Source organism: Somniosus microcephalus, chromosome 9 (assembly GCF_052327205.1).
Source record: "Somniosus microcephalus isolate GS21.2 chromosome 9, FLI_Smic_1.0, whole genome shotgun sequence".
In the NCBI taxonomy this organism is placed as follows: domain Eukaryota; kingdom Metazoa; phylum Chordata; class Chondrichthyes; order Squaliformes; family Somniosidae; genus Somniosus; species Somniosus microcephalus.
This window is the reverse complement of record NC_140995.1, coordinates 52,632,094-52,651,549: the sequence shown is the minus strand read 5'-3', so window position 1 is coordinate 52,651,549 and position 19,456 is coordinate 52,632,094. Positions and strand designations below refer to the sequence as shown.

The 19,456-nt window shown below is 44.8% G+C and overlaps 1 protein-coding gene across 1 annotated transcript in view; it reads right to left on the bottom strand.

Annotated features, from left to right (window-relative positions):
* Positions 1 to 19,456, bottom strand: part of LOC147112378 (uncharacterized) — a 244,816-nt gene that overhangs the window by 31,828 nt on the left and 193,532 nt on the right. The window contains exons 33-37 of the mRNA XM_085998167.1: positions 15,723 to 15,776; positions 14,913 to 14,966; positions 14,739 to 14,810; positions 1,015 to 1,050; positions 781 to 825 (exon numbers count right to left, since the gene is read on the bottom strand). Of these exons, the coding sequence (XP_085854293.1) occupies positions 781 to 825; positions 1,015 to 1,050; positions 14,739 to 14,810; positions 14,913 to 14,966; positions 15,723 to 15,776 (261 nt within the window). The remainder of the gene's footprint in view (positions 1 to 780; positions 826 to 1,014; positions 1,051 to 14,738; positions 14,811 to 14,912; positions 14,967 to 15,722; positions 15,777 to 19,456) is intronic.

Below are 19,456 nucleotides of genomic sequence, written 5' to 3'. Positions count from 1 at the left end.
GACTAGTCTGTGGGACAGCTCGCCCAATTTTAGCACCAGTCCCCAGATGTTAGTGAGGAGGACTTTACAGGGTTGATTGGGCTGGGTGTGCGTTGTCATGTCCTAATCCGGTGCCTAGGTTGATGCCAGGTGGTCTGTCCAGTTTTATTCTTATTTTGTAGTTTGTAGCGGTTTGATACAACTGAGTGGCTTGCTAGGCCGTTTCAGAGGGCAGTTAAGAGTCAACCACATTGTTGTGGGTCTGGAGTCATATATAGACCAGACAAAGTAAGGACGGCAGATTTCCTTCCCAGATGGATTTTTACAACAATCCAGTAGTTTCATGGTCACTTTTACTAACTTTTTATTCCAGATTTATTTAATTAAGTTAATTTAAATTCCCCAGGTACCATGGTGGGATCTCCAGATCCAGAACTCCAGATCATTAGTCCAGGCCTTTGAATTACTAGTCCAGTGACATAACCACTATGCTAGCGTCCCCGATTTCTTTTTCTCACCAATTTTTAGCCTACCTTCCTCTCCTTAAAGTATTGATTCCCACGGCCTGGTTCCCCATCGGTCCCTCCGCCAAGTGGCCATTTTGTATATGTGAACCCAGACAGTAAGTATGGGCAGGCTAGTCAACTGTGGGGACAACACAGTCTAGTTGATCCTGTCTTCATCAGGTGTCCATACACTCGCTGCCTCTAGCAGACCGTCAGACGATGACAATCAGCAGGTATGCCTCAGCTGAATTATCCTTTATTTAAAGGAATAATAATTTTTTAATAAATGACTTACCCGCTCACCCTTGGGCCCACGGTCTCCTGAGCTCCCTGGTGAACCCTACAATTGAATAAAACAAACTATTTTTCCAAAGCCTAATAACAAGCAAATAAACTTCATTGTAAATTGTAAAACTAAAATGATTCCTGCTATGAACCTATTTATTATACATTGCACAGAGGTGAGGCAGAATAAGGAGCTGGCAACAAATAAAATCATGGTACCTATAATTTTCTCGCAGTTCCTTACCTGTGCGCCTGGGTATCCACGTCCTCCAGTTTTTCCCTGTTTGGAAATAAAATGTAAACACGCTTTGAAGCACTAGAATATGACCAGTGACATTTCTAAAAGAAACAACCAATTTGTGTGGTATACTGGCTCTAGCCCCATTAGCCCCGAGCCACTGCAATGGTAAGACATGGGTATGTACCTGCGATTCCCGTCCAAATGGTAAATCTCTGATCTAAACAGCAGTGCTGTGAGGAGGTGCAGGGCAGATGCCAGGTGCTTAAGAACATAAGAATGTAAGAAATATGAGCATGAGTAGGCCATTTGGCCCTTTGAGCCTTCTCTGCCATTCAGTAAGATCATTCTACCTCACCTCCACCTTCCTGTACTATCCCCATATCCCTTCCATTCCCTTAATATTCAAAAATCTATCGATCTCAATCTTGAATAAACTCAACAACTGAGCATCCACAGCCCTCTGGGGTAGAGAATTCCAAAGATTCACCACCCTCTGAGTGAAGAAATTTCTCCTCATCTCAGTCCTAAATGGCCGACCCCTTATTCTGAGACTGTGACCCCAAGTTCTAGACTCCCCAGCCAGGGGAAGCATCCTCCCAGCATCTACCCTGTCGAGCCCTGTAAGAGTTTTATATGTTTCAATGAGATCACCTCTCATTCTTCTAAACTCTAGGGAATATAGGCCGAGTCTCTTCAATCTCTCTTCACAGGACAATCCCCCCATCCCAGGAATCAGTCTGGTGAACCTTCGCTGCACTCCCTCTAGGGCAAGTATATCCTTCCTTAGGTAAGGAGACCAAAACTGTACACAATACTCCAGGTGTTGTCTCACCAAGGTCCTACATAACTGCAGTAAGACAGCTGTACTGTACCCTCTTACTCCAATCTTTTTGTAATAAAGGCCTAAACACCATTTGCCTTCCTAATTGCTTGCTGTACCTGCATGTTAACTTTTAGTGATTCGTGTACAAGTACCCAGATTCCTCTGAATACCAGCATTTCCCAATCTCTCACCATTTAAAAAATACTCTGCTTTTCTATTTTTCCTACCAAAGTGGCTAACTTCACATTTCTCCACATTATATTCAATTTGCCATATTCTTGCCCACTCACTTAACCTATCTATATCTCTTTGCACCCTCCTCACAACTTACTTTCCCACCTAGCTTTGTATCATCAGCAAACTTGGATAGATTACACTCGGTCCCCTCAACTAAGTCATTGATATAGATTGTAAATAGTTGAGGCCCAAGCACTGATCCTTGTGGTACCCCATTATTGTTGTCTTTATAAATCAGTGCATTCTTTGACTAACTGTAAACAGCACCACAGGGGATAGGTTAAATTAAAAACTTAAAGTAGTAGTAATTTTTGCTAAATACAGATAGAGATTATTCAATGTTGTGTCAAATATGATGGGATGTTAGGATCATGGCAATGCCATACCAGAGAAGAAAGGTGATGATCACAGAAGGTTAGATTCAATAGTTATTGTTGAATTTTCAGTGTTTTATCTTTGATGGGCAGAAAGAAATTTTGCAGAGTCTTTCGTCAACACCTCCCCACTTTGTACTGCGTTTCTGCTGCTCAGCATGTGTCCAAGAAGCCATCCCCAAAACACAGTATAAAAGCAGCATATTTGCATGAGTTATAGAATCATTGGGCTGAATTCTACTCCCATTGGCAGATTAGCAGCGAAGCCATGTGACTCTGCCCTCATTAACCATGCGGGGTGGGTTAGGAGCAGCAATACTGCTCTTGACTGCGTTATTGCTGCTGTGAGGGGGGGAAATAGAGTGCTGCAGCCAGTTAAAGGGGAACAGAATGGGATCATCTGTTTGGCACAGAGGGCAGGAAGTTCCATAAGAAGGTCGTGCCGGCTGTATGGAAGGAGATCGCAGAAACAGTCAATGTAATATCCGCAAGAATATAGATATGTTTTTACATTGTTTTTAATATGGGACGCAGACAGAACAGCTAATACAACAACAACAACAACGTGTATTTATATAGCGCCTTTAATGAAGTAAAACATCCCAAGGTGCATCACAGGAGCTTTATCAAACAAAATTTGACACCGAGCCACATAAGAAGATATTAGAGCAGGTGAAAAGGTAGGTTTTAAGGAGCGTCTTAAAGGAAGAGAGTGAGGTAGAGAGGCGGGGTGGTTTAGCGAGAGAATTCCAGAGCTTAGGGCAATGGTGGTGAAAAATTGGTGATGCATCAGAGGGCAGAATTGAGGAGCGCAGAGATCCCAAAGGGTTTTCGGGCTGGAGAATATTACAGAGATAGGGTGGGGCGAGGCTATGAAGGGATTTGAAAACAAGGATGAGAATTTTAAAACACAAGAAACCATCACATTGCATGGAATATTTCACAATCGCTGTCAATACTTATCCCGAAACCTACAATTCCATTCCCAGCCACTTGTTGGAGGGAAGACTAATAAAAGAAATGACAATGTCTTGGCAGGTATTTGCTGAATGTGAATTGAAATCAAGGATGAAAATTTAAAATCAAGTCATTGCTTAACTGGGAGCCAATGTAGGTCAGCGAGCACAGGGCTGATGGGTGAACGGGTCTTAAGCGAGTTAGGACATGGGCAGCAGAGTTTTTGATGGCCTCAAGTTTATGTAGGGTCGAATGTGGGAGGCCAGCCAGGAGTCCACTGGAATAGTCAAGTCTAGGGGTAAGAAAGGCATGGATGAGGGTTTCAGCAGCAGATGAGCTGAGGTGGGACGGGGTCGGGCGATGTTACGGAGGTTCAAATAGGCGATCTTAGTGATGGCACGGATATGTGGTCAGAAGCTCATCTCAGGTTCAAATATGATGCCGAGGTTGTGAATAGTCTGGTTCAGTCTCAGACAGTTACCAAGGAGACGGGTGGAGTTGGTGGCTAGGGAACGAAGTTTGTAGCGGGGACTGAAGACAATGGCTTCTGTCTTCCCAATATTTAGTTGGAGGAATTTTCTGTTCATGTCGGACAAGCAGTCTGACAATTTAATTTAGAGACAGTGGAAGGGTCGAGAGAGGTGGTGGTGAGGTAGAGCTGGGTGTCGTCAGCATACATGTGGAAATTGATGCTGTGTTTTCCGATGATGTCGCCGTGGGGCAGCATGTAGATGAGAAATAGGAGTGGGCCAAGAATAGATCCTTGGGGAACAGCAGATGTAATGATGTGGGAGCAGGAAAAGAAGCCATTGCAGGTAATTCTCTGGTTACAACTAGATAGATAAGAATGGAATCAGGCGAGTGCAGGCCCACCCAGCTGGATGACGGTGGAGAGACATTGGACGAGGATGGTGTGGTCAACCATGTCAAAGGCTGCAAACAGGTCGAGAAGGATGTGGAGCATTAGTTTACCTTTGTCACAACAGTCACATAGGATGTTATTTGTAATGTTGGAGCTTTGGTTAAACAATATGAGTAGACCAGAATTGGTTTAAACTGTGTGCTCACAAATCCTATCTTTGATCATAATGACACTCCTGAGTAAAGTCATAGCTCGGGAAGAGCAAAGGTAGGAAGCAAAGATTACTGAGAAAACTTTGGATATGGATGATAAATTTAGACAAAGGTTTTGGATATTGATAAGGATATGACCCCTATGGTTGTGTGTTCAGCATCTGTTTGATGACCTAAGAGTCATGGGGGGATAAATTCGGTTGCTTTGTGCCTCCTGTTAACACCCTAAGAGGGCGCTAACGGGGCGCAAAGCAACTAGCGCCCGGGCGTGGCGCCGCCAATGCCTCCCGCAAAATTCAGCGGGATGTTGCGGCGGCGGTAACCGTTAGCGCCCTGCGGCAATGACATCATTGCCATGCGCAGCGCCCCGCTCGTGCCCCGGCCACGATCTTCGGTAACACCCCGACTTACCGCCGGACGTTATGTCCGACGGGGTCAGGGGCCCCTACCTGCGGCCGGGTCGGCGCTAATTAAAGGCGAGGTGCCGGGCGGCCATTTTGTTGCTGGCCGCTTGCCAGCACCTGCCTCCGTTGCTGTCCCCAGCCTCCTCTTCAGCCCCCCACCACGGAGTACCAGCTGCGCTCTGTGAGCCCAGCACTTCTCTTGAGTGCCGGGCTCTTTTGCCGGCACTCTGATCCCTGGTGGCCCAGCTGGGCTGCGGGTCGCGCTGCGCAAGGCCCCTCCCCTTTAAGAAGGGGAGGAAGGCCTGCAGTACCACGGCGTGACATTCCCTCGCAGCGCCCCAAGGGGGAGGCGGGGCACTTCCAGTAGCGCCCTGCTTCCCTCTTGGGGTGCTACCGATGAATTTCGGTCGCGGGTTGCTAATTTTATCGGGGCGAAGTTATCGCCCCAAAGGGGGCGCGACTCAATTTCTCCCCCATAAGATGTCCAACAAAGTTAAATTCAATGACTTAAGGGTCACAAGCTAAAAACGTGATGATTTAAGCGAATTGAAAAAGTTACAAACCTGACCATATATGGGAAATTAAATGATTATAAAAAGTGGAACAAAGCTCTTGCTATTTGTTACTTCGGGAGAATGGGAGACAGCATCTGAACGCAGCTGAGTGTCCCAAGCATCTGAGTTTGTAGTCAACTACTTAATTGTTGCCTGTATAGGGGGAGAAATTTGTGTTTGCCAGCAAAGTTGCTGGAGGTAACGGCCGCTGAAAATGGCTGTAACGCTAATGGAGCAAAATTGGTCTGGGGGCATGGAGATAGGTGGCGTGGTGTGGCACAGCACTTACCTTCCGTGCAACGCCATCCTGGTGGCATTGCTGGAGGCACCCAACCTGAAATTTCTGTCCAGGTGCGGCGTTGCAGCTTCCCACAACCTCTGGAATCGAGGCTGTGGAGCTCGCAAGGAATTGTGGGTAATGAAGAGGTCTGAGAATTAAAGGGGCCTTGCACACTGAAGCAATACAAATTAAAATGAAGTGAAACAATGCAGTTTTCAGTCCTTGCTGACTTAAAAAAAATATTTAACCTTAATAAATAAGTCCCAAATGTGAATTTTCAGCTCTTAAAGCTGAATTCCCTTCCTAACCTCAACAAATGGAAAAACTGCCTCAGCACTTACACAAATAGCTCAGCAAGCCAAGGAAGGGGCATCCAGGGTCTCGCACGCAGCACTCCAGCTTTGTGCAGGGGGTCAACACTGCAAGAGAGATCCCCTACCCACAGGGGCCAGGAGGCCCTCCAGAAAGAATGATTTGGGAGTATATCACCGAGGCCGTCACTGCCAGCAGTGTCGTCCCCACTGGCTCCAGTGTCCAAAGAAGCTTCATGAACTCAGGCCACTGGTCAAGGTCAGTGAATGCATCTTCAAAAGCTGTCTTTTACCAACTGCACCACTAGCCTCACACACTGCTCAATGCATGACCCCCAATCATTCACCTACCAACAATCTGCACTAATCATGAGACACATCTCCCATTCTTAGCCTCACCTCACTCTCTTGGGGGAGACGGTGCAGGCCATTCTTGGTAGGGGAATGGCTGACCCCTTGGCCAGCGGCGGGGCTGAAAGGATACAAGATGCTGGTATCCTCGTACGTTATCCTCCTTCTGGCATGGACCTCATGCTTTCCCACCCTCCCATCAAACACAACTCCACCCTTGTGCCTTCCTCATTTCATACACCCAAGAAATGCAGCCTGCCCAGCCAGTGGGTGACCAAGAAATGCAGCTTGCCCAGCCAGTGGGTGACCAACAAGAGGGAGAGGTGAGTGAAGAAGAACAAGAACAGAAGATTGATTTGACACTGCCAGCCACCAGCTCCTCAAGGTCAACCAGCAAGAACATTTGCAGTGTCCCCCACTGAAAGTCAACAGCCTTCCACCAGCCATGCTGCAGCCACTGGGGTAGCACTGCGTGACATCAGTAGGATAGGCAAAGGCACACACGAAACAATCGCTAAGAGAATGCATACAGGTGATGAGTTGATTTCTTAATGTCATATTGGATTGATAGACATATATCGCTGGATTGGAAAATTTGCTTTGTGGTGGCTTTTATTTCAGCATCGTGGCCAAGAGGACGTTGTGATGGTCAGTAACAGATGGAAGGTAAAGTGTGGGACTAATGTTGAAAGAGGAATTGGGGTTGTGGTCACTGGGACCAGGGGCGGACGATTCCATCCCCGATATCCTGGCCACAAACGGGTTGTCTGGGATGCATCCTTCCATCTGATTCTTCGGCTTCCTCCTCTTCTGATTCCTCCTCTTTGGCTTTCTCCTATGTGGCTTCTTCCTCTTCAGCTTCCTCCTCTTCTGTACCTTCCTCTTCCCTCTGCAAGCAGATTCTGTAAATGTGAAATGCCAGCATAAAATGCTGGAAATACTCAGCTGGTCAGGCAGCATCCCGATCTGAGCAAGAACTCTGTTTTTCTCTCCACGGATGTTGCATAGAAACATAGAAACATAGAAACTAGGAGCAGGAGTAGGCCATTCGGCCCTTCGAGCCTGCTCCGCCATTCAACGAGATCATGGCTGATCATCCAAACCCTAGCACCCGGTCCCTACACTGACAGCCATCCCACCCAAGCCCTATCCCCATAACCCCACGTATTTAATCCCCCCTAACACTAAGGGCCAATTTTTATCATGGCCAATCAACCTAACCCGCACATCTTTGGACCTGCTGAGTATTCGCAGCATGTTCTGTCTTCTCAAAGTCCTTCATTTACCATCCGAGCCCTAGCAAGCATCCAGCAGCACTCCCTACACACTTAAAAAACTTTCACATCTATTGCAGTAAGCCACCACTTCAATAAAATCAAAAAATCCCAGTCCAAAACCTTACATTCAAACTTACCTAATGATGTGTGTGTCCCTTTAAGAGGTGCAGACACCGCCACTGTCAGCGTGCTTAGGACCCAGCGCTGAATTCAATGCTCGGGTCGAAGTTTGCGTTGGTGACGTTAAGTCGGTGTTGCACGCTGATTGACGTCACCACGCTGCCATTTTGTCTTTCAGGGCGCTACCAGTTACCGGCTGCGCAAAGGGGGACACGAATATGGTGGCCACCGCACGGCTCGCCACAAGCTGGTGAAAGAGCGGTGGCCACTATTTGATCGCCATTTCAATGTGCTACGGAGTGGTGCTAAGTAGATGAATTTCTAGTCCTATAGACTCTTGTTAACAGTTAATGTTGTGTCTAACTGAGTTCACATGGACTTTGATTAATAAAGTAATGTTGATTGCCATCCAATTGACCCCATTTAAATATGGCCAGACGGTATATCTGATAAAGGGGAATGGCGAGTTTATCAGAAAAAAATTTGGGTGCAGTTTATTTACTGGTTATTACTGTCTCATTTTACTCTGTTTTTTGCACTCCAAATCTGCCACAAACAGGTGGTAAATTAAAGGAAAATTCAGCCCATATGATTATAGAATCTCAAAGGGGAGGGTAATCAGGGGAAATGTTGAGGTAAAGTTTCATAGTAGCATAAAATACAAAAGATGTGAGTTTTAAAACAAGTAGTTCTTCAGATCACAAATCTTCCATTAAATTGTAAACATCCTAATTCATCTCGTTTCATTGGGATACACCAACGTCAGGCAGCAGATTGCGACTGAACTTCGGATTTCTTTCTGGACCATCTGAGTAAGTACACAAGTCCCAAAGACCAGGACAGTGTCAAAGTTGAAGAGGGTAGACAGAAAATGAGACAGATCAAGAAGCAGTGATTAAATGATGAGAGTTGTTGGAACGTGGAATGCTTTATTATACCGAGTTGTTGAGGCAGACATCAGAGGAAATATTTGAAGCAGAAGATGAGACAGAGCTCTGGAGAGAGAGCGGGGCACTGGGATTAGTTATGGGTTAGCAAAGAGTCAGCAAAGACACAATGGGCCAACTGGCACCTTGCTGTGTTTCTTATGCTTCATGGCCTCTACTTATAAAAGCAGCAATCTGAGATCCCTCAGTAAGGGGATAGAGCTGGAGACACCAGCGGCGGCAGAGCATAAAACAGCACCGACCTGATTGGAGACACCAGCAGCGGAGCATAAAACAGCAGGGGAAACAGCGCCGACCTGATTGGAGACACCAGCAGCGGAACATAAACCAGCAGGGGAAACAGCGCTGACCTGATTGGAGACACCAGCAGCGGAACATAAAACAGCGGGGAAAACAGCGCCGACCTGATTGGAGACACCAGCAGCGGAACATAAACCAGCAGGGGAAACAGCGCCGACCTGATTGGAGACACCAGCAGCGGAACATAAACCAGCGGGGAAAACAGCGGCGACCTGATTGGAGACACCAGCAGCGGAGCATAAACCAGCGGGGAAAACAGCGGCGACCTGATTGGAGACACCAACGGCGGAACATAAAACAGCGGCGACCTGATTGGAGACACCAGCAGCGGAACATAAAACAGCGGGGGAAACAGCGCCGACCTGATTGGCGACACCAGCGGCGGAACATAAAACAGCGGGGGAAACAGCGCTGACCTGATTGGAGACACCAACGGCGGAACATAAAACAGCGGGGAAAACAGCGCCGACCTGATTGGAGACACCAGCGGTGGAGCATAAAACAGCGGGGGAAACAGCGCCGACCTGATTGGAGACACCAGCGGCGGAGCATAAAACAGCAGGGGAAACAGCGCTGACCTGATTGGAGACACCAGCGGTGGAGCATAAAACAGCGGGGGAAACAGCGCCGACCTGATTGGAGACACCAGTGGTGGAGCATAAAACAGCGGGGGAAACAGCGCCGACCTGATTGGAGACACCAGCGGCGGAGCATAAAACAGCGGGGAAAACAGCGCTGAACTGATTGGAGACACCAGCGGCGGAGCATAAAACAGCGGGGGAAACAGCGCCGAGCTGATTGGAGACACCAGCGGCGGAGCATAAAACAGCAGGGGAAACAGCGCTGAACTGATTGGAGACACCAGCGGCGGAGCATAAAACAGCGGGGAAACAGCGCTGACCTGATTGGCGACACCAGCAGCAGCTGAACCGTCGACAATTTAAAAAAAAGAAGAATGACGTCACAGGACAGCAAGTAGGTGATTGGTTGCTGAGTATTCAGGGTTTTTTTCTCTAACCTAGGACAGTGGTTTAAACTAGGTGCCGGAAACTATAACTGTATTAAATTTACAGCTTAATTAGTTAAATATTTAATATAACTATAAATAATCGTTGAATAAAGACTTTAACTAATTAAATAAATAAAATAAGGCTAGACTAAGATATGGCAGGGCAGGTTGTGTGTCTGGACTGCAGTATGTGGGAGTTTGTGGACAGCGAGACTGTCCTGAGTGAACACGTCTGCTGGAGATGTCTCCATCTTGAATCTCTCCGGCTCAGAGTCATTGAGCTGGAGTACGAGTTGGAGACACTCCGACACATAAGGGAGGGGGAGGAATTTCTGGACAGTTTTATCCAGAATACAGTCACACCCCAGAGGAAGACACAGGCTCAGGAATGGGAGGGTGTGATGTTAGGGAGCTGGGTAGAGGGGATTTACAAGAGGTTGAGAAGGAGGTCCCGCAGACACTGGTCCTGTCCAACAGGTATGTACTCGCTACCGGTGAGGACAAGGAGAAAGACTGCAGGGAGGACAGCCACAATACAGACCAAGGCACCGTGGCTCAGAAGGCTGTCCGGGGGGGGGGGGGGGGAGGGAAGAGCAGAATAGAAATGTGGTAGTAATAGGGGGATCTATAATTAGGGGGATAGATAGCGTCCTCTGCAGCCAAGAACGAGAATCTCGAAGGGTGTGTTGCCTACCCGGTGCCAGGGTAAGAGATATCTCATAGCGGCTGGAGAGGAACTTGGAAAGGGAGGGGGCAAATTCAGTTGTCATGCTCCATGTTGGAACAAACGACATAGGTAGGAACAGCGAGGAGGTCCTGCTGAAAGGGTTTCAGGAGGTAGGCACTAAACTAAAAAGCTGGACCTCGAGGGTAATAATCTCTGGATTATTGTCCGAGCCACGTGCAAATTGGCATAGAAGCAGACAGATCAGGAGAATTAACACGTGGCTAATGGGCTGGTGTGGGAAAGAGGGATTCCCTTTCATGGGACACTAGCACCAATACTGGGTCAGGAAGGAGCTGTACCGATGGCACAGGCTCTACCTGAACCGGGATGGGACCCGTGTCCTAGCGGAAAGGGTAAATAGGGAAGTGCCAAGAGCTTTGAATTAGTAAGAAGGGGGGAGGGATCTACAAGAAATGTAAGCAGCCTAAATATAAACAAAACTGGAAAAGTGAGCATAATAAAGTAAGGGAGGACATTGATGCAAGGGAGCAAACAGAGTTATAGAACAGGAGTCTAAAAAGATGATTAAACATAAAGTGAGAGGAAATCCTATTAAAAATGAGATAAACTGTCTGTACAATGTCCGTAATAAAACAGGGAGCTGGAGGCAATCATGCTTTGCGAGGAACCAGACATAGTAGGGATTACTGCGACATGACTACAGAAAAATCAGGACTGAGAATTAAACATTGTCGGGTATAACATATTTAGAAAAGATAGAGAGGGGAAAAGGGGAGGTGGAGTAGCTATACTTATTAGGGATAACATAATGGCAGTAGAAAAAAGGGGCGTAGATATCAGCAAGACAAAAATATAACAATATGGATAGAGATAAAAGATAATAAAGGATCAATCACATTAATAGGTGTAGGCTACAGACCACTTAATAGTGGAAGGGAGGTGGAGGAAGAAATATGCAGCAAAATTAGAGAAATGAATAAAAAACATAGAATAATAATCATGGGGGATTTCAACTACCCCGATATTAATTGGACAGAAGAGGTAGGTAAAGGGGATAAGGAAATGGAGTTCCTACAATGTCTACAGGACTCCTTTCTAACCCAATATGTAAAAAGCCCAACAAGGGAGGATTTGCTATTGCATCTAATTATGGGGAATGAGCCAGAGCAGATAAGAGAAGTAAAAGTAGGTGAACATCTAGGCAATAGTGACCATAATATAATACGCTTTATGATAATAGAGAAGGGCATAAGTATGACAAAAACTAGGTTAATAGATTGGAGAAAAGCTGATTTTTAGGGGACTGAGAATAGAACTTGGGAAGATAAAATGGGCAACAATATTGGCAAACAATGATGTAGAACGACAATGGGATGCATTTAAAATGGTAATATATTCCGCTAAAAGGAAAGAACAAACTAAACAATAATGAGACTCCATGGATGAATAAAGACATAAGGGAACAATTCGGTAGAAAAAATAGGGAGGTCAGTTATCACTTGGAGGGTGCGAGTCTAGGTGGGGTAGAGGTACAAAGGGATCTCAGAGTACGAATACACAAATCACTAAAATTTGTGCCACAGCCTAGCAAGGCCATAAACAAAGCAAACCAAGCACTAGGGTAAGGAAAGAGGCATAGATTAAGTACATAGACAGCACAGGATGCATGATAAGAGAGAATACAAAGGGATTAGGAGAGAAGTCAAAAAAACAATTAGGAAGGCAAAGAGGAACTATGAAATTAAATTATGAAGGAACATAAAATATTTTACAGTTACATCAATAAAAAAAAGGAAGGTTGGGATGGGAATAGGGCCATTAAGGGGTAGACAGGATAATACCGCAGCTAATGATTGGGAGATGGCCGAAACATTACATCATTATTTTGCTTCGGTATTTACCAGGGAGATAGAACAGGTGGACATGACATTGGATGATGAGATTAGTAATGAGATAAGTGCATTTAAAATAAAAAAAATTGGAAATATTAAATAAACTAATCAAACTCAAAGAGGATAAAACCCTGGTCCAGATGGATTGCATCCACACATTTTAAAAGAATCTAGGGAAGAGATAGCAGAGGCATTACTACACATAATTAATAATTCATTAGAAAAAGGTGTAGTGCCAGAGGACTGGTGGAGAGCTAACGTAATACCTATATTTAAGAAAGGGGATAGAACATGTCCAGGGAATTATAGACCAGTCAGCTTAACATCGGTGGTAGGAAAAATAATGGAATCCCTACTAAAGGAGAAAATAGAAGAACATCTAGAAATGAAAAGTATAATAATGAATAGTCAGCATGGATTTCAAAAGGGAAAATCTTGCTTGACCAAACTTATTGATTTTTTGAAGAGGTAACAGAGAGAGTAGACAATGGTAATGCAGTAGATGTAATTTATCTAGATTTTCAAAAGGCCTTCGACCCCATAATAGACTAATGAATAAGGCCAGAGAATGCGGAGTCAGGGGACAAGTAGCAGAATGGATAGCTGGCTGGCTTCAAGACAGAAAGCAGAGAGTGGGAGTCAAGGGTAGCTATTCACAGTGGCAGAAGGTGGGTAGTGGTGTTCCACAAGGATCAGTGCTGGGACCACTGCTGTTCACAATTTACATTAACGATTTAGACTTTTGAATCAAAATCACAATTTCTAAATTTGGAGATGATACCAAATTGGGGGGGATGGTCAATACTGAGGAAGACTGCAACAAATTACAGGAGGACATTAATAAACTTGCAGAATGAGCAAATAATTGGTAAATGAAGTTCAACAAAGATAAATGTGAGGTACAGGAAACTTTGTGCTATCCGGAGGTTGAAAGTCCGGCAACTTCGATCTAACGGCAGAAATCAGCAGCCGTTTTGTTTTGTTTTTTTTCCTTCTCCTAGCATTCTTTTAACAGTCAGGCTCTGGAAAGCGTCTTTGTAGCTTAGCAACAGCTTCAGAGACACTTCCAAGCCACGGGCCGAGTGTTGACAAGCTGTTGCTAAGCAACAGTCTTTGTTGTCAGATACGGAGATGAAAAGCTCCTATCTGATAACATTGACGCTGGTCTATCCGGAAGTTTTGAGGCAACAGCAGTAGCTCGGTCCCGTGGGTGCCGGATAGCACAAAGTTTCCTGTATTACATTTCGGTAGAAAAAATAGGGAGGTCACTTATCACTTGGAGGGTGCGAGTCTAGGTGGGGTAGAGGTACAAAGGGATCTCAGAGTACGAATACACAAATCACTAAAATTTGTGCCACAGCTTAGCAAGGCCATAAAAAAAGCAAACCAAGCACTAGGGTTTATTTCTAGAGGGATAGAATTGAAAAGTAGGGAAGTTATGCTAAACCTGTATTGAACCTTGGTTAGACCAAACTTAGAATACTGCATGCATTTCTGGTCGCCATATTATAAAAAGGATATAGAGGCACTGGAGCGGGTGCAGAGAAGATTTACAGGGATGATACCAGAAATGCCAGGGTATACCTATTGGGAAAGGATAAACAGGCTTGGTCTCTTTGCTCTTGAAAATAGAGGTCTTTAAAATTATGAGAGGTTCTGATAGAGTGGATACAGAGAGAACGTTTCCACTTGTGGGGAAGAGCATAACTAGAGGCCATCAATATAAGATAGTCACCAAGAAATCCAATAGGGAATTCAGACGAAACTTCTTTACCCAAAGAGTGGTGAGAATGTGGAACTCGCTACCACAGGGAGTGGTTGAAGCGAATATGATAGATGCATTTAAGGGGAGGTTAGACAAGCATATGAAGGAGAAGGGAATAGAGGGTTATGCTGATAGATTTAGATGAGGAAAGACGGGAGGAGGCTCGAGTGGAGCATAAATGCCCGCATGGACTGGTTGGGCCGAATGGCCTGTTTCTGTGCCTGTAATCCTATGTTTGTTGTACCAGTCACTGTAATACATGTTAAACGTGGCAGTTGTTCATTGCCTTAAAGTATAACAACATGGATTACAGCAAGTAAAAACTTTATTGTTAAGAAAAGATAAAACCTAATTTGATACATACAGGGGCACCAGGGGGTCCTTCCGCTCCAGGAAAGCCAGTTTCTCCCAGTGGTCCTCTCTCACCTTTTAATCCCTACAGATGGGTGATAAAATGAAGGTCAGACTCGCAAGATGTTTTTCCAGTTCTAGTTTCTAAATGATAGATAACATATATTGGAACAGTAATTTAACTCACAGGATCGCCTGTTAAGCCATTCGGTCCTGGTGCGCCTGGAGGGCCAGGTTTCCCCTTTTTTTGAAGAAAGAATAAAAACTGAACTTGTTAGACATTTATATTGAAAAACTATTTAATATTAGAAGGAATTACCAATTAAAGGGGCAGTGTGTTCAAGGTCATAATCTAAAATGTTTTCCGTTTGCTTACAATCGTTGCTTTACTTACGAATGATATCACTGTGATGAAAATGAATTCATAGAATGATACAGCACAGAAGGAGGCCATTCAGCCCATGGTGCCTGTACTGGCTCTAAAAGAGCTATCGATTAGTCCCGCTCCCCTGCTCTTCCCTCATAATCCTCCTTCTCTTTCAAATACTTCTATTTTAATTCAGATTTTGATAGCTGGCCACTGACTCTTAATTCACTAGAGGGGCCAGTATTAGATCCAACAGAAAAACACACAGCCAATTGTGTAAAGGGATTTCATTGTGAGTGATTCTCAAACAGTGCATGAACGCTCAAAGGTTAACTTTAAAAGAACAAAATAAAATCCCAATTCTTCACATAAATACAGAGAAACAATTTATCCTAAATTGATGTAAAGTGGTTTTGTCTGAACCATCTTCTGATGGCTATGGTGCATTGAACAGAAAGCTGATTAAACTTACTGTCATTTGTTCAAATGGTGAATTAACTCACAGTACAAGGAGGAACAGTGCACATTTATTGAAGAAATGTTCTTTAATAAATACTATACAAATTGATTTTATTGCTTTTTCCAGATACAAATCCTTCAATATTATCCATCTTCCTTCAAAATACTCACCATTGGACCAGTCAGTCCTTGGAGACCAGGTGGCCCAGGTATTCCTGAATCCCCCTAGGAATACATTGAAATAAGATTGTACAAATGAGTGCAGAATTCACAGATAAAGCTGCATGTGTGTAGAATAGTATCAACCCATAGAACTGTATAATTGCATTGGGCCCCTATCAAAATTGCTGATGAGAATCTACATTCTTGCATTGAATCTATAAACAAACGTCTTTAAGGAAGTCTTCTTGGAACTTCCAGAATCCGTTAAGAATGACAGCTTCAAAGGCCTCAAGTTGAGCTTCCCGATTCCCTATTGAGTAAATGGGAAAGTTATACCAAGCCATACAGACCAGGAAGGCCCCAAGTTCAATTCTCAGCTAATCTTAACCTGGGCAACAGTGGGGACATTATAATTGGATGGAGTAACCTTAGTCTTGGGAAGGGTAAAATTAGCCTGCTCCTGGTCATGATCCAATGACCCCTGCTGGAGAGAGGATGTGCGGGTGTTAAGTGTGGACAAGGTCAGGTTCGGCTGCCAAGCCCCCATGATTGACAAGTTTCCTAACTGTGTATGTTCATACATGAAGAATGGCCACTTGGGTTAGGCACTGGAGGGAGACCAGCACCCGCGGAGCAGCACCCTAGCACAAGGCCACACTGTTGGGCGAGGGAAGAACACAAAGGAGGAAACTGGAAAAAGTGCAAAGTAAAAAAAAAAGTCCACTGGTCAATCACCTGAAACAAAAAGCATTATGAAAACAAACTCATTGGGGGTAATTTTCCTCTTTAATCATAAGGTGTAGAGCATCGTCTGGGTGGCGAAATTCAGGCTTGGAGGATTGTGCGCTCAGAATGAACCCGTCCAATTTACTATCCATGTCAATTAATGGTTGGAAAATTGGAACGGTGTGTTACAGGCATGCACTGAGGCTAACTGTAACACCCCTACCATCTTCCTTACTGAATTTGCTTAACATAGCACAGACCAGAAATTGAATCTGAGAACTTCCTGGGCAGTACAGCTCAGCTATGAAACGGATAAACTTACAGAGTCATTGGGGGCAGCTTTAAGATCTTCTTTCAAAAATCAAACCATTCCAAAGAATAGTAATTAAATTGAATGTCCTTTTGAAATTGTTCTTCCAGTTTTGTATAAAGTTGTTTAAGAGTGATTGCAGATCATTGAAGATATTGGTTTGAAGGATGTCAATGTAGGCCTAATCCTGCCTTCTTCCATTCCTCTCAAACTTTGAAATCTCACTCTTAACACTTCTTCGCTTAGAACTCTTGCCGCACAAGCTATTACTTTAGTGTCTCTTCATTATAACAGTGACTACACTTCAAAAGTACTTCATTGGCTGTAAAGTGCTTTGAGACATCCTGAGGTCATGAAAGATGCTTTCTAAATGTAAGTTCTTTTTTGTTTAACAGTCTCCAGATTTATCCAAGCTTCTTTGAACTCCTGTAAACTTCTTCCTCTTCAAAGACATAGGCTAACCCTATAATTCTGCAGGGGTTCTATCAGTCTCCCACCATAACTCTGCTGGAAACCTCAGAATTTCAGCCACATAATTTCACAAAGTAAGATCCACCTTTTCCCACTTATTCTAGTAACTGACCAATCTGGTTAATTTATTTTATTGCAAGGATTCTCTTTTTAGTGTCAGTCCATTAGACAGACGTACGTCAAGAACTTATAATGAGCAGATTTGAATTACTTGATTGAGACCAGACCTGCTCACTACTTGCTAAACTTCTTTCACTTTCTCTGGCCTCAAATAACTGCAGCAAGGTTACCCTCAGGTACTCTTATCTTGGTTTAGCAACATTTAGCTTGCCTTCGACCATCCAAGTAGTCACATGATACAACAATAATGGAGTTGTTGCCTAATTATAAAAATCAATCTCTATCTATGAGTTTACAACAGACCCAAACATGAAGCGAGGAAAACCCCAGCGGTGGAGAGCTCTGGGAACCATAGGTCCAAAATCACATGCTACACTTACCACATGTCATGTCTCAAATAATGCCTCATTCAATCTTGACAAGCCTGGGTGTATGTAAGCAAAATGCTTTGAAAGCTTTCATATAATGTTTTGAAAGCTTTCTGCCAACACACTCGACTCCAGACCTCATTACAGCCTTGGTCCAATCATGGACAAAAGAGCTGAATTCCAGAGGAGCGGTGAGTTTGACTGCCCTTGACATCAAGGCAGCATTGGACCAAGTGTGGCTTCAAGGAGCCCTAGCAAAATTGAAGTCAATGGGAATCAGGGGGAAAACTCTCCACTGGCTGGAATCATACCTAGCACAAAGGAAGATGGTTGTGGTTGTTGAAGGCCAATCATCTCAGCCTCAGGATATCGCTGCAGGAGTTCCTTAGGGCAGTGTCCCAGGCCCAACCATCTTCAGCTGCTTCATCAATGACCTTCCCTCCGTTGTAAGATCAGAAGTGAGGATGTTCGCTGATGATTTTACAGTGTTCAGTTCCATCCGCAACTCCTCAGTTAATTTTTCTTTTATTTGTTTATGGGATGTGGGCATCACTGCCAAAGCCAGCATTTATTGCCCATCCCTAATTGGCCTTGAGAAGGTGGTGGTGGGCCGCCTTCTTGAACTGCTGCAATCTGTGTGGTGAAGGTACTCCCACAGTGCTTTAGGGAGGGAGTTCCAGGATTTTGACCGAGCGACGATGAAGGATCGGCAATATACTTCTAGGTCAGGATGGTGAGAGACTTGGAGGGGAATTTGGAGGTGGTGGTATTCCCATGCGCCTGCTGCCCTTGTCCTTGTAGTTGGAAGAGGTCACGGCTTTGGGAGGTGCTGCTGAAGAAGCCTTGGCAAGTTGCTGCAGTGCATCTTGTAGATGGTACACACTGCAGCCACGGTATGCCGGTGGTGGAGAGAGTGAATGTTTAATGTGGTGGATGGGGTGCCAATCAAGCGGGCTGCTTTGTCCTGGATGGTGTCAAGCTTCTTGAGTGTTGTTGGAGCTGCACTCATCCAAGCAAGTGGGGGGTATTCCATCACACTCCTTACTTGTGCCTTGTAGATGGTGGAAAGGCTTTGGGGAGCCAGGAGGTAAGACACTCGCCGCAGAATACCTAGCCTCTGACCTGCTCTTGTTGTCACACTATTTATGTGGCTGGTCCAGATAAGTTTCTGGTCAATGGTGACCCTCAGGATGTAGATGGTGGGGGATACGGCGATGGTAATGCTGTTGAATGTCAAGGGGCGGTGGTTAGACTCTCACTTGTTGGAGATAGTAATTGCCTGGCACTTGTGTGGCGCGAATGTTACCTGCCACTTATTAGCCCAAGCCTGAATGTCGTCCAGGTCTTGTTGTATGCGGGCATGGACTGCTTCATGAGGGTAATGACTATCTCCAACAAGAGAGAGTCTAACCACCGCCCCTTGACATTGAATGGCATTACCATCGCCGAATAAAAAGGATGAGAGTAGCTAAAGTAAACATTGGTCCCTTAGAGGATGAGACTGGGGAGTTAATAATGGGAAACAGGGAAATGGCAGAGAATTTGAACAAATATTTTGTATCGGTGTTCACGGTAGAAGGCACTAAAAGCATCCTAATAATAATTGATAATAAAGGGGCTATAGGGAGGGAGGAACTTAAAACAATCACTATCACTAGAGAAAAAGTATTAGGCAAACTAATGGGACTAAAGGCTGACAAGTCCCCTGGACCTGATGGCCTGCATCCTAGGGTTTTAAAAGAAGTGGC